Raw genomic sequence first — 14,174 nt, 5'->3', positions numbered from 1 at the left:
TTTCGACTTAGTAACCCCTCACGAATGTTTTCCCACATACATTTTTCTCTTATTAAGCTTAATTTCTCATTCATATTTTTTCCCTTGTGTAAAAGAGAGGTGTGTTCTTTATTCAGAATCAAGAAATAAATAACTTCAATTCAAATTGTTTTTTAGGTATTGATTAAGCAAATGGACATGATTGCTACCTCACCTGGAATGATGTCTTCCACGCACTAGGCTGTAGTTTTGATTGCAGTAATCAGGGATCAGAATGGAGATTTTCATTTTCAGCTGAAATAGCCAGGGTCCAGGAATAAAGCAGGGCGGAGACCCCCGCCAACCCACCCACCCACACACACCCCACCCCACCCCACCCCACCCCCCCCAAGCTCCTGGGTTTTAGGCAATTTACTTGTCCAAAACCATGTTTATATTTATCATTTAAGTAACATTTTTAGAAGATTATAATAATTTGCCCACATAACTGTTTTTTTTGTAAATACTGCAAGATAAGTTCAAATGCAGTTCAGTCCCTGCAGCTTGAGCAACAATGCGGCCAATTTTTCTAACGGCCGCCAGGGTGCGCCAGAGCAATAAAGGAAAGAGTGAGACAGTCGGATTTTGAATTTGTTTGCTACGCAAGAGAAAAAGTGAAAAAGTCGGAATGCCTTTGGGGTTCAAAAACAGCGGAAATCCGCGGATCTGCGGAAAATTCTGATCCCTGAGTAATGACAGCAGTAGTCAGAATATAGGTAAAAAGCCTGCATTACACTCAGAGGGTCATCGGTTCAATCCCCAGTCAGGGCATCACATATACAGTATATATACATCCCATAAAAATGAGATCATCGTGAAAAGAGCTAACAGTTTCAAACAGTTCATGCCTAAAATATTCTACTGTTTGTATTTTGGATGCACTACAACATGCACAACACGAAGTGTGTAGATCACAAGTGACAAACAGAGTTGGGTAGGGTTACTGTAACTGGAATACTTTCAATTACTTTTGGATTACTCCAATACCAAATATGCTAAAAAAAGACAAAAGAAAGTAAATATGAATAAAATGACTCAATTTTGTGCAGGCTTGGGGAGTAACGGAATACATGGAACGGCAAAAATGATGTCGGCAAGCTGTTTGGATTTATTTTCATTTGGTTTCTGTCGCATTTTATGTTGGTTTTGCCGGAGATCAAAGAGATCAAAGCCAGGAGAGAAAGCTTACCACGAGTTGTGAGTCATCATTTTATTCATATTTAGTTTCTTTTGTCTTTTATTAGCATATTTGGTATTGGAGTCATCCAAAAGTAATTGAAGGTAATCCAGTTAAAGTAACCCTACCCAACCCTGGTGACAAAATTACTTTAGCTCGGGGGGGACCGCATGGTAGAATAAGCATTCTCACGGGGCTGGACGAGTAGATCAATGAGAGAAAGAGAAAAACAGTGAGAGAGGGATCATTTCTGAAAGGGAGGGAGAGAGAAAAAGAAAGAATGTGCGAAAGAAAAAAGTAAAGAAACGCAGAAACAGAGAGCAAAATGAAGAGAGAGGGAAAGATAGAATGACAGCTCCAGGAGACTCATTTTTCTCTTGAACTTCTCTCTGCACCGTCTCACGGAATGGATTCCGTCCGACTTGCGAACGGCATGTTCGATAATCCCTCCCGGTCGTCCGGCGGTTCCGTTTTTGTTTTCTTCCTCACATTCTCTGATCTTTCTCAAAAACTTCCACGGTGACATACGTGGCAAGCGTGGCGCTCAATTGTTGCGCCTCGCCCGGAAGCAAGGACTCGATTTCCATCGAACTCTGGCTCCGGTACGGACACAGTTGCCCGCCTTCCTCCATTGGAGACGGAGTCTGCGGCGGGGGGCCGTCTTTGGCGCCGTACTTAAAACTGTAGCGGTCCGGTTGGGCTTCCTCGGTGTAGACGGGCGCGCAGAGGCTCTCCGGCGGATAGCTGAAGAATCGGAAAGGGAAGGCGCCCTGGACGCGCGGAAAAAAAAAAATCGAACGCTCAGAAGTACAGTTGTTCACAAAAAGTCTCACGTCACTATCGCACCGTTAAAAGAAGTCTGTACAACAGGGGTCTCTAAGTCAATTGAGTGGGGGGCCTCGGAAGCTAGGGTCCGGCTGAGGTGGGGCCAAATGGGCTTTTTGGTGGCAGGTTACAGCAAAATCTAGAGATTTGTCACTTTAACTATCATCCCAGGGACCCCAATTGGCCCCTCGGCAGTAGGTTTGAGACTCCTGGTGTAAGGCTTATACCAGCTCAGTAGCCTAGATGGTAAGGCGCCCGCTTTGAGACTGGGAGGTCGGTGGTTCGCGCCCCGGCCGAGTCATTCCTAAGACTTAAAAAGTGGTCGGCGGCGCCCTCTGTTGGCTGCGGCTGCATCGGCTCGCTACAACGGGTCAGGTGCAATCGACATTTCGTTCTGTGTACATTGTTACACAGAATGACAATACAAGGAAATTAAATTATTATTATTATTATAATATTATTATTATTATTATATTATATAACTGTGTACATTTGTTTTTACCTGTAAAAAAATATATAGCAAACAACAGTAAGTACACTTTAAAGACACTCCACCCCAAAATGTCCAAACAAAGCACCGTCATTTTCCTTCCAAACTACCATGTGACTTGTTACTTTTACTAGGTCTCATCAAGTGGACCTGCAGGACAGTGGCCAAGATCCTTCAGCGTTTTAGGGAATCGGGATGGCCTTGCAACAAGAGTGAACGTGCACAGCGTCGCATCTGTACGCCGTCAAAGAAAGATAGAGATTGAAGAGGTGGCCAAAAGTTTGTTGAGGATATGTCAACTTAAAAGCTATAGCGTACTGGAAAGCTATCCTGTGGTCCGATGAGACAAAGATGAATTCATTTGGCTGAGATAGTGTCAAGCGTTTGTACGGGTGCTTGAAATCCTTCATTTTAATATTATACTTGAATTTTGGGTGAAGTGCTTGGAATTCTTGCCATGTTTATCGTCAGCCGAAAAAATACGTAAGGGGGGGTAGTGTGTCGAAAATGTGGAAAAAAAACAAAGGGGTTAGTATGTCGAAAATATCGAAAAATACGTAAGGGGGGGTAGTGTGTCGAAAATGTGGAAAAAAAACAAAGGGGTTAGTATGTCGAAAATATCGAAAAATACGTAAGGGGGGGTAGTGTGTCGAAAATGTGGAAAAAAAACAAAGGGGTTAGTATGTCGAAAATATGGAAAAATACGTAAGGGGGGGTAGTGTGTCGAAAATGTGGAAAAAAAACAAAGGGGGTAGTATGTCGAAAATATCGAAAAATACGTAAGGGGGGGTAGTGTGTCGAAAATGTGGAAAAAAAACAAAGGGGGTAGTATGTCGAAAATATCGAAAAATACGTAAGGGGGGGTAGTGTGTCGAAAATGTGAAAAAAAAACAAAGGGGTAAGTATGTCGAAAATATCGAAAAATACGTAAGGGGGGGTAGTGTGTCGAAAATGTGGAAAAAAAACAAAGGGGTAAGTATGTCGAAAATATCGAAAAATACGTAAGGGGGGGTAGTGTGTCGAAAATGTGGAAAAAAAACAAAGGGGGTAGTATGTCGAAAATATCGAAAAATACGTAAGGGGGGGTAGTGTGTCGAAAATGTGGAAAAAAAACAAAGGGGGTAGTATGTCGAAAATATCGAAAAATACGTAAGGGGGGGTAGTGTGTCGAAAATGTGGAAAAAAAACAAAGGGGGTAGTATGTCGAAAATATCGAAAAATACGTAAGGGGGGATAGTGTGTCGAAAATGTGGAAAAAAAACAAAGGGGTAAGTATGTCGAAAATATCGAAAAATACGTAAGGGGGGGTAGTGTGTCGAAAATGTGGAAAAAAAACAAAGGGGTAAGTATGTCGAAAATATGGAAAAATACGTAAGGGGGGGTAGTGTGTCGAAAATGTGGAAAAAAAGCAAAGGGGTTAGTATGTCGAAAATATCGAAAAATACGTAAGGGGGGGTAGTGTGTCGAAAATGTGGAAAAAAAACAAAGGGGTAAGTATGTCGAAAATATGGAAAAATACGTAAGGGGGGGTAGTGTGTCGAAAATGTGGAAAAAAAACAAAGGGGTAAGTATGTCGAAAATATCGAAAAATACGTAAGGGGGGGTAGTGTGTCGAAAATGTGGAAAAAAAACAAAGGGGGTAGTATGTCGAAAATATCGAAAAATACGTAAGGGGGGGTAGTGTGTCGAAAATGTGGAAAAAAAACAAAGGGGGTAGTATGTCGAAAATATCGAAAAATACGTAAAGGGGGGTAGTGTCTCGAAAATGTGGAAAAAAAGCAAAGGGGTTAGTATGTCGAAAATATGGAAAAATACGTAAGGGGGGGTAGTGTGTCGAAAATGTGGAAACAAAACAAAGGGGGTAGTATGTCGAAAATATGGAAAAATACGTAAGGGGGGGTAGTGTGTCGAAAATGTGGAAAAAAAACAAAGGGGGTAGTATGTCGAAAATATCGAAAAATACGTAAGGGGGGGTAGTGTGTCGAAAATGTGGAAAAAAAACAAAGGGGGTAGTATGTCGAAAATATCGAAAAATACGTAAGGGGGGGTAGTGTGTCGAAAATGTGAAAAAAAAACAAAGGGGTAAGTATGTCGAAAATATCGAAAAATACGTAAGGGGGGGTAGTGTGTCGAAAATGTGGAAAAAAAGCAAAGGGGTTAGTATGTCGAAAATATCGAAAAATACGTAAGGGGGGGTAGTGTGTCGAAAATGTGGAAAAAAAACAAAGGGGGTAGTATGTCGAAAATATCGAAAAATACGTAAGGGGGGGTAGTGTGTCGAAAATGTGGAAAAAAAACAAAGGGGGTAGTATGTCGAAAATATCGAAAAATACGTAAGGGGGGGTAGTGTGTCGAAAATGTGGAAAAAAAACAAAGGGGTAAGTATGTCGAAAATATCGAAAAATACGTAAGGGGGGGTAGTGTGTCGAAAATGTGGAAAAAAAACAAAGGGGTAAGTATGTCGAAAATATCGAAAAATACGTAAGGGGGGGTAGTGTGTCGAAAATGTGGAAAAAAAACAAAGGGGGTAGTATGTCGAAAATATCGAAAAATACGTAAGGGGGGGTAGTGTGTCGAAAATGTGGAAAAAAAACAAAGGGGGTAGTATGTCGAAAATATCGAAAAATACGTAAGGGGGGGTAGTGTGTCGAAAATGTGGAAAAAAAACAAAGGGGTAAGTATGTCGAAAATATCGAAAAATACGTAAGGGGGGGTAGTGTGTCGAAAATGTGGAAAAAAAACAAAGGGGTAAGTATGTCGAAAATATCGAAAAATACGTAAGGGGGGGTAGTGTGTCGAAAATGTGGAAAAAAAACAAAGGGGTAAGTATGTCGAAAATATGGAAAAATACGTAAGGGGGGGTAGTGTGTCGAAAATGTGGAAAAAAAGCAAAGGGGTTAGTATGTCGAAAATATCGAAAAATACGTAAGGGGGGGTAGTGTGTCGAAAATGTGGAAAAAAAACAAAGGGGTAAGTATGTCGAAAATATCGAAAAATACGTAAGGGGGGGTAGTGTGTCGAAAATGTGGAAAAAAAACAAAGGGGGTAGTATGTCGAAAATATCGAAAAATACGTAAGGGGGGGTAGTGTGTCGAAAATGTGGAAAAAAAACAAAGGGGTAAGTATGTCGAAAATATCGAAAAATACGTAAGGGGGGGTAGTGTGTCGAAAATGTGGAAAAAAAGCAAAGGGGTTAGTATGTCGAAAATATGGAAAAATACGTAAGGGGGGGTAGTGTGTCGAAAATGTGGAAAAAAAACAAAGGGGGTAGTATGTCGAAAATATGGAAAAATACGTAAGGGGGGGTAGTGTGTCGAAAATGTGGAAAAAAAACAAAGGGGGTAGTATGTCGAAAATATCGAAAAATACGTAAGGGGGGGTAGTGTGTCGAAAATGTGGAAAAAAAACAAAGGGGTAAGTATGTCGAAAATATCGAAAAATACGTAAGGGGGGGTAGTGTGTCGAAAATGTGGAAAAAAAACAAAGGGGTAAGTATGTCGAAAATATGGAAAAATACGTAAGGGGGGGGTAGTGTGTCGAAAATGTGGAAAAAAAGCAAAGGGGTTAGTATGTCGAAAATATCGAAAAATACGTAAGGGGGGGTAGTGTGTCGAAAATGTGGAAAAAAAACAAAGGGGTAAGTATGTCGAAAATATGGAAAAATACGTAAGGGGGGGTAGTGTGTCGAAAATGTGGAAAAAAAACAAAGGGGTAAGTATGTCGAAAATATCGAAAAATACGTAAGGGGGGGTAGTGTGTCGAAAATGTGGAAAAAAAACAAAGGGGGTAGTATGTCGAAAATATCGAAAAATACGTAAAGGGGGGTAGTGTCTCGAAAATGTGGAAAAAAAGCAAAGGGGTTAGTATGTCGAAAATATGGAAAAATACGTAAGGGGGGGTAGTGTGTCGAAAATGTGGAAACAAAACAAAGGGGGTAGTATGTCGAAAATATGGAAAAATACGTAAGGGGGGGTAGTGTGTCGAAAATGTGGAAAAAAAACAAAGGGGGTAGTATGTCGAAAATATCGAAAAATACGTAAGGGGGGGTAGTGTGTCGAAAATGTGGAAAAAAAACAAAGGGGGTAGTATGTCGAAAATATCGAAAAATACGTAAGGGGGGTAGTGTGTCGAAAATGTGAAAAAAAAACAAAGGGGTAAGTATGTCGAAAATATCGAAAAATACGTAAGGGGGGGTAGTGTGTCGAAAATGTGGAAAAAAAGCAAAGGGGTTAGTATGTCGAAAATATCGAAAAATACGTAAGGGGGGGTAGTGTGTCGAAAATGTGGAAAAAAAACAAAGGGGGTAGTATGTCGAAAATATCGAAAAATACGTAAGGGGGGGTAGTGTGTCGAAAATGTGGAAAAAAAACAAAGGGGGTAGTATGTCGGAAATATCGAAAAATACGTAAGGGGGGGTAGTGTGTCGAAAATGTGGAAAAAAAACAAAGGGGTAAGTATGTCGAAAATATCGAAAAATACGTAAGGGGGGGTAGTGTGTCGAAAATGTGGAAAAAAAACAAAGGGGTAAGTATGTCGAAAATATCGAAAAATACGTAAGGGGGGGTAGTGTGTCGAAAATGTGGAAAAAAAACAAAGGGGGTAGTATGTCGAAAATATCGAAAAATACGTAAGGGGGGGTAGTGTGTCGAAAATGTGGAAAAAAAACAAAGGGGTAAGTATGTCGAAAATATCGAAAAATACGTAAGGGGGGGTAGTGTGTCGAAAATGTGGAAAAAAAACAAAGGGGTAAGTATGTCGAAAATATCGAAAAATACGTAAGGGGGGGTAGTGTGTCGAAAATGTGGAAAAAAAACAAAGGGGTAAGTATGTCGAAAATATGGAAAAATACGTAAGGGGGGGTAGTGTGTCGAAAATGTGGAAAAAAAGCAAAGGGGTTAGTATGTCGAAAATATCGAAAAATACGTAAGGGGGGGTAGTGTGTCGAAAATGTGGAAAAAAAACAAAGGGGTAAGTATGTCGAAAATATCGAAAAATACGTAAGGGGGGGGTAGTGTGTCGAAAATGTGGAAAAAAAACAAAGGGGGTAGTATGTCGAAAATATCGAAAAATACGTAAAGGGGGGGTAGTGTCTCGAAAATGTGGAAAAAAAGCAAAGGGGTTAGTATGTCGAAAATATGGAAAAATACGTAAGGGGGGGTAGTGTGTCGAAAATGTGGAAACAAAACAAAGGGGGTAGTATGTCGAAAATATGGAAAAATACGTAAGGGGGGGTAGTGTGTCGAAAATGTGGAAAAAAAACAAAGGGGGTAGTATGTCGAAAATATCGAAAAATACGTAAGGGGGGGTAGTGTGTCGAAAATGTGGAAAAAAAACAAAGGGGGTAGTATGTCGAAAATATCGAAAAATACGTAAGGGGGGGTAGTGTGTCGAAAATGTGAAAAAAAAACAAAGGGGTAAGTATGTCGAAAATATCGAAAAATACGTAAGGGGGGGTAGTGTGTCGAAAATGTGGAAAAAAAACAAAGGGGGTAGTATGTCGAAAATATCGAAAAATACGTAAAGGGGGGTAGTGTCTCGAAAATGTGGAAAAAAAGCAAAGGGGTTAGTATGTCGAAAATATGGAAAAATACGTAAGGGGGGGTAGTGTGTCGAAAATGTGGAAACAAAACAAAGGGGGTAGTATGTCGAAAATATGGAAAAATACGTAAGGGGGGGTAGTGTGTCGAAAATGTGGAAAAAAAACAAAGGGGGTAGTATGTCGAAAATATCGAAAAATACGTAAGGGGGGGGTAGTGTGTCGAAAATGTGGAAAAAAAACAAAGGGGGTAGTATGTCGAAAATATCGAAAAATACGTAAGGGGGGGTAGTGTGTCGAAAATGTGAAAAAAAAACAAAGGGGTAAGTATGTCGAAAATATCGAAAAATACGTAAGGGGGGGTAGTGTGTCGAAAATGTGGAAAAAAAGCAAAGGGGTTAGTATGTCGAAAATATCGAAAAATACGTAAGGGGGGGTAGTGTGTCGAAAATGTGGAAAAAAAACAAAGGGGGTAGTATGTCGAAAATATCGAAAAATACGTAAGGGGGGGTAGTGTGTCGAAAATGTGGAAAAAAAACAAAGGGGTAAGTATGTCGAAAATATCGAAAAATACGTAAGGGGGGGTAGTGTGTCGAAAATGTGGAAAAAAAACAAAGGGGTAAGTATGTCGAAAATATCGAAAAATACGTAAGGGGGGGGTAGTGTGTCGAAAATGTGGAAAAAAAACAAAGGGGGTAGTATGTCGAAAATATCGAAAAATACGTAAGGGGGGGTAGTGTGTCGAAAATGTGGAAAAAAAACAAAGGGGTAAGTATGTCGAAAATATCGAAAAATACGTAAGGGGGGGGTAGTGTGTCGAAAATGTGGAAAAAAAACAAAGGGGTAAGTATGTCGAAAATATCGAAAAATACGTAAGGGGGGGTAGTGTGTCGAAAATGTGGAAAAAAAACAAAGGGGTAAGTATGTCGAAAATATGGAAAAATACGTAAGGGGGGGTAGTGTGTCGAAAATGTGGAAAAAAAGCAAAGGGGTTAGTATGTCGAAAATATCGAAAAATACGTAAGGGGGGGTAGTGTGTCGAAAATGTGGAAAAAAAACAAAGGGGTAAGTATGTCGAAAATATCGAAAAATACGTAAGGGGGGGTAGTGTGTCGAAAATGTGGAAAAAAAACAAAGGGGGTAGTATGTCGAAAATATCGAAAAATACGTAAGGGGGGGTAGTGTGTCGAAAATGTGGAAAAAAAACAAAGGGGGTAGTATGTCGAAAATATCGAAAAATACGTAAAGGGGGGTAGTGTCTCGAAAATGTGGAAAAAAAGCAAAGGGGTTAGTATGTCGAAAATATGGAAAAATACGTAAGGGGGGGTAGTGTGTCGAAAATGTGGAAACAAAACAAAGGGGGTAGTATGTCGAAAATATGGAAAAATACGTAAGGGGGGGTAGTGTGTCGAAAATGTGGAAAAAAAACAAAGGGGGTAGTATGTCGAAAATATCGAAAAATACGTAAGGGGGGGGTAGTGTGTCGAAAATGTGGAAAAAAAACAAAGGGGGTAGTATGTCGAAAATATCGAAAAATACGTAAGGGGGGGTAGTGTGTCGAAAATGTGGAAAAAAAAACAAAGGGGTAAGTATGTCGAAAATATCGAAAAATACGTAAGGGGGGGTAGTGTGTCGAAAATGTGGAAAAAAAGCAAAGGGGTTAGTATGTCGAAAATATCGAAAAATACGTAAGGGGGGGTAGTGTGTCGAAAATGTGGAAAAAAAACAAAGGGGGTAGTATGTCGAAAATATCGAAAAATACGTAAGGGGGGGTAGTGTGTCGAAAATGTGGAAAAAAAACAAAGGGGGTAGTATGTCGAAAATATCGAAAAATACGTAAGGGGGGGTAGTGTGTCGAAAATGTGGAAAAAAAACAAAAGGGGTAAGTATGTCGAAAATATCGAAAAATACGTAAGGGGGGGTAGTGTGTCGAAAATGTGGAAAAAAAACAAAGGGGTAAGTATGTCGAAAATATGGAAAAATACGTAAGGGGGGGTAGTGTGTCGAAAATGTGGAAACAAAACAAAGGGGGTAGTATGTCGAAAATATCGAAAAATACGTAAGGGGGGGTAGTGTGTCGAAAATGTGGAAAAAAAACAAAGGGGTAAGTATGTCGAAAATATCGAAAAATACGTAAGGGGGGGTAGTGTGTCGAAAATGTGGAAAAAAAACAAAGGGGTAAGTATGTCGAAAATATCGAAAAATACGTAAGGGGGGGTAGTGTGTCGAAAATGTGGAAAAAAAGCAAAGGGGTTAGTATGTCGAAAATATGGAAAAATACGTAAGGGGGGGTAGTGTGTCGAAAATGTGGAAAAAAAACAAAGGGGTTAGTATGTCGAAAATATGGAAAAATACGTAAGGGGGGGTAGTGTGTCGAAAATGTGGAAAAAAAACAAAGGGGGTAGTATGTCGAAAATATGGAAAAATACGTAAGGGGGGGTAGTGTGTCGAAAATGTGGAAAAAAAAACAAAGGGGGTAGTATGTCGAAAATATCGAAAAATACGTAAGGGGGGGTAGTGTGTCGAAAATGTGAAAAAAAAACAAAGGGGTAAGTATGTCGAAAATATCGAAAAATACGTAAGGGGTGGTAGTGTGTCGAAAATGTGGAAAAAAAACAAAGGGGTAAGTATGTCGAAAATATCGAAAAATACGTAAGGGGGGGTAGTGTGTCGAAAATGTGGAAAAAAAACAAAGGGGTAAGTATGTCGAAAATATCGAAAAATACGTAAGGGGTGGTAGTGTGTCGAAAATGTGGAAAAAAAACAAAGGGGTAAGTATGTCGAAAATATCGAAAAATACGTAAGGGGGGGTAGTGTGTCGAAAATGTGGAAAAAAAACAAAGGGGTAAGTATGTCGAAAATATGGAAAAATACGTAAGGGGGGGTAGTGTGTCGAAAATGTGGAAAAAAAACAAAGGGGTAAGTATGTCGAAAATATGGAAAAATACGTAAGGGGGGGTAGTGTGTCGAAAATGTGGAAAAAAAACAAAGGGGTAAGTATGTCGAAAATATCGAAAAATACGTAAGGGGGGGTAGTGTGTCGAAAATGTGGAAAAAAAACAAAGGGGGTAGTATGTCGAAAATATCGAAAAATACGTAAGGGGGGGTAGTGTGTCGAAAATGTGGAAAAAAAACAAAGGGGGTAGTATGTCGAAAATATCGAAAAATACGTAAAGGGGGGTAGTGTCTCGAAAATGTGGAAAAAAAGCAAAGGGGTTAGTGTGTCGAAAATATGGAAAAATACGTAAGGGGGGGTAGTGTGTCGAAAATGTGGAAACAAAACAAAGGGGGTAGTATGTCGAAAATATGGAAAAATACGTAAGGGGGGGTAGTGTGTCGAAAATGTGGAAAAAAAACAAAGGGGGTAGTATGTCGAAAATATCGAAAAATACGTAAGGGGGGGTAGTGTGTCGAAAATGTGGAAAAAAAACAAAGGGGGTAGTATGTCGAAAATATCGAAAAATACGTAAGGGGGGGTAGTGTGTCGAAAATGTGAAAAAAAAACAAAGGGTAAGTATGTCGAAAATATCGAAAATACGTAAGGGGGGGTAGTGTGTCGAAAATGTGGAAAAAAAGACAAAGGGGGTAGTATGTCGAAAATATCGAAAAATACGTAAGGGGGGTAGTGTGTCGAAATGTGGAAAAAAAACAAAGGGGTAAGTATGTCGAAAATATCGAAAAATACGTAAGGGGGGGGTAGTGTGTCGAAAATGTGGAAAAAAAACAAAGGGGTAAGTATGTCGAAAATATCGAAAAATACGTAAGGGGGGGTAGTGTGTCGAAAATGTGGAAAAAAAACAAAGGGGTAGTATGTCGAAAATATCGAAAAATACGTAAGGGGGGGTAGTGTGTCGAAAATGTGGAAAAAAAACAAAGGGGGTAGTATGTCGAAAATATCGAAAAATACGTAAGGGGCGGGTAGTGTGTCGAAAATGTGGAAAAAAAAACAAAGGGGTAAGTATGTCGAAAATATCGAAAAATACGTAAGGGGGGGTAGGTGTGTCGAAAATGTGGAAAAAAAACAAAGGGGTAAGTATGTCGAAAATATCGAAAAATACGTAAGGGGGGGTAGTTGTGTCGAAAATGTGGAAAAAAAACAAAGGGGTAAGTATGTCGAAAATATGGGAAAAATACGTAAGGGGGGGTAGTGTGTCGAAAATGTGGAAAAAAAACAAAGGGGGTAGTATGTCGAAAATATCAAAAAATACGTAAGGGGGGGTAGTGTGTCGAAAATGTGGAAACAAAACAAAGGGGGTAGTATGTCGAAAATATGGAAAAATACGTAAGGGGGGGTAGTGTGTCGAAAATGTGGAAAAAAAACAAAGGGGTTAGTATGTCGAAAATATGGAAAAATACGTAAGGGGGGGTAGTGTGTCGAAAATGAGGAAAAAAACAAAGGGGGTCAGTATGTCGAAAATATCAAAAATACGTAAGGGGGGGTAGTGTGTCGAAAATGTGAAACAAAACAAAGGGGGTAGTATGTCGAAATATGGAAAAATACGTAAGGGGGGGTAGTGTGTCGAAAATGTGGAAAAAAAACAAAGGGGTAGTATGTCGAAAATATCGAAAAATACGTAAGGGGGGTAGTGTGTCGAAAATGTGGAAAAAAAACAAAGGGGGTAGTATGTCGAAAATATCGAAAAATACGTAAGGGGGGGTAGTGTGTCGAAAATGTGAAAAAAAAACAAAGGGGTAAGTATGTCGAAAATATCGAAAAATACGTAAGGGGGGGTAGTGTGTCGAAAATGTGGAAAAAAGCAAAGGGGTTAGTATGTCGAAAATATCGAAAAATACGTAAGGGGGGGTAGTGTGTCGAAAATGTGGAAAAAAAACAAAGGGGGGTAGTATGTCGAAAATATCGAAAAATACGTAAGGGGGGGGTAGTGTGTCGAAAATGTGGAAAAAAAACAAAGGGGGTAGTATGTCGAAAATATCGAAAAATACGTAAGGGGGGGTAGTGTGTCGAAAATGTGGAAAAAAAAACAAAGGGGTAAGTATGTCGAAAATATCGAAAAATACGTAAGGGGGGGTAGTGTGTCGAAAATGTGGAAAAAAAACAAAGGGGGTAGTATGTCGAAAATATCGAAAAATACGTAAAGGGGGGTAGTGTCTCGAAAATGTGGAAAAAAAGCAAAGGGGTTAGTATGTCGAAAATATGGAAAAATACGTAAGGGGGGGTAGTGTGTCGAAAATGTGGAAACAAAACAAAGGGGGTAGTATGTCGAAAATATGGAAAAATACGTAAGGGGGGGTAGTGTGTCGAAAATGTGGAAAAAAAAACAAAGGGGGTAGTATGTCGAAAATATCGAAAAATACCTAAGGGGGGGTAGTGTGTCGAAAATGTGGAAAAAAAACAAAGGGGGTAGTATGTCGAAAATATCGAAAAATACGTAAGGGGGGGTAGTGTGTCGAAAATGTGGAAAAAAAACAAAGGGGTAAGTATGTCGAAAATATCGAAAAATACGTAAGGGGGGGTAGTGTGTCGAAAATGTGGAAAAAAAGCAAAGGGGTTAGTATGTCGAAAATATGGAAAAATACGTAAGGGGGGGTAGTGTGTCGAAAAATGTGGAAAAAAAACAAAGGGGGTAGTATGTCGAAAATATCGAAAAATACGTAAGGGGGGGTAGTGTGTCGAAAATGTGGAAAAAAAACAAAGGGGGTAGTATGTCGAAAATATCGAAAAATACGTAAGGGGGGTAGTGTGTCGAAAATGTGGAAAAAAAACAAAGGGGGTAGTATGTCGAAAATATCGAAAAATACGTAAGGGGGGTAGTGTGTCGAAAATGTGAAAAAAAAACAAGGGGTAAGTATGTCGAAAATATCGAAAAATACGTAAGGGGGGGTAGTGTGTCGAAAATGTGGAAAAAAAACAAAGGGGTAAGTATGTCGAAAATATCGAAAAATACGTAAGGGGGGATAGTGTGTCGAAAATGTGGAAAAAAAACAAAGGGGTAAGTATGTCGAAAATATCGAAAAATACGTAAGGGGTGGTAGTGTGTCGAAAATGTGGAAAAAAAACAAAGGGGTAAGTATGTCGAAAATATCGAAAATACGTAAGGGGGGGTAGTGTGTCGAAAATGTGGAAAAAAAAACAAAGGGGTAAGTATGTCGAAAATATGGAAAAATAC

The 14,174-nt window shown here is 39.6% G+C and overlaps 1 protein-coding gene across 1 annotated transcript in view; it reads right to left on the bottom strand.

The window, feature by feature from the left end:
- Nucleotides 1-729: 729 nt before the first annotated feature.
- Nucleotides 730-14,174, bottom strand: part of LOC148346283 (interleukin-31 receptor subunit alpha-like) — a 43,190-nt gene continuing 29,745 nt past the window's right edge. Inside the window, exon 17 of the mRNA XM_088325017.1 lies at nucleotides 730-1,965. Coding sequence (XP_088181143.1) covers nucleotides 1,681-1,965 — 285 coding nt within the window. The 3' untranslated portion in view covers nucleotides 730-1,680. The remainder of the gene's footprint in view (nucleotides 1,966-14,174) is intronic.

The sequence above is a fragment of the Urocampus carinirostris genome, chromosome 20 (genome assembly GCF_059441175.1).
Source record: "Urocampus carinirostris isolate Australia breed hairy pipefish chromosome 20, RoL_Ucar_1.0, whole genome shotgun sequence".
NCBI lineage: Eukaryota > Metazoa > Chordata > Actinopteri > Syngnathiformes > Syngnathidae > Urocampus > Urocampus carinirostris.
This window is presented reverse-complemented; position numbering and strand designations above follow the sequence as displayed.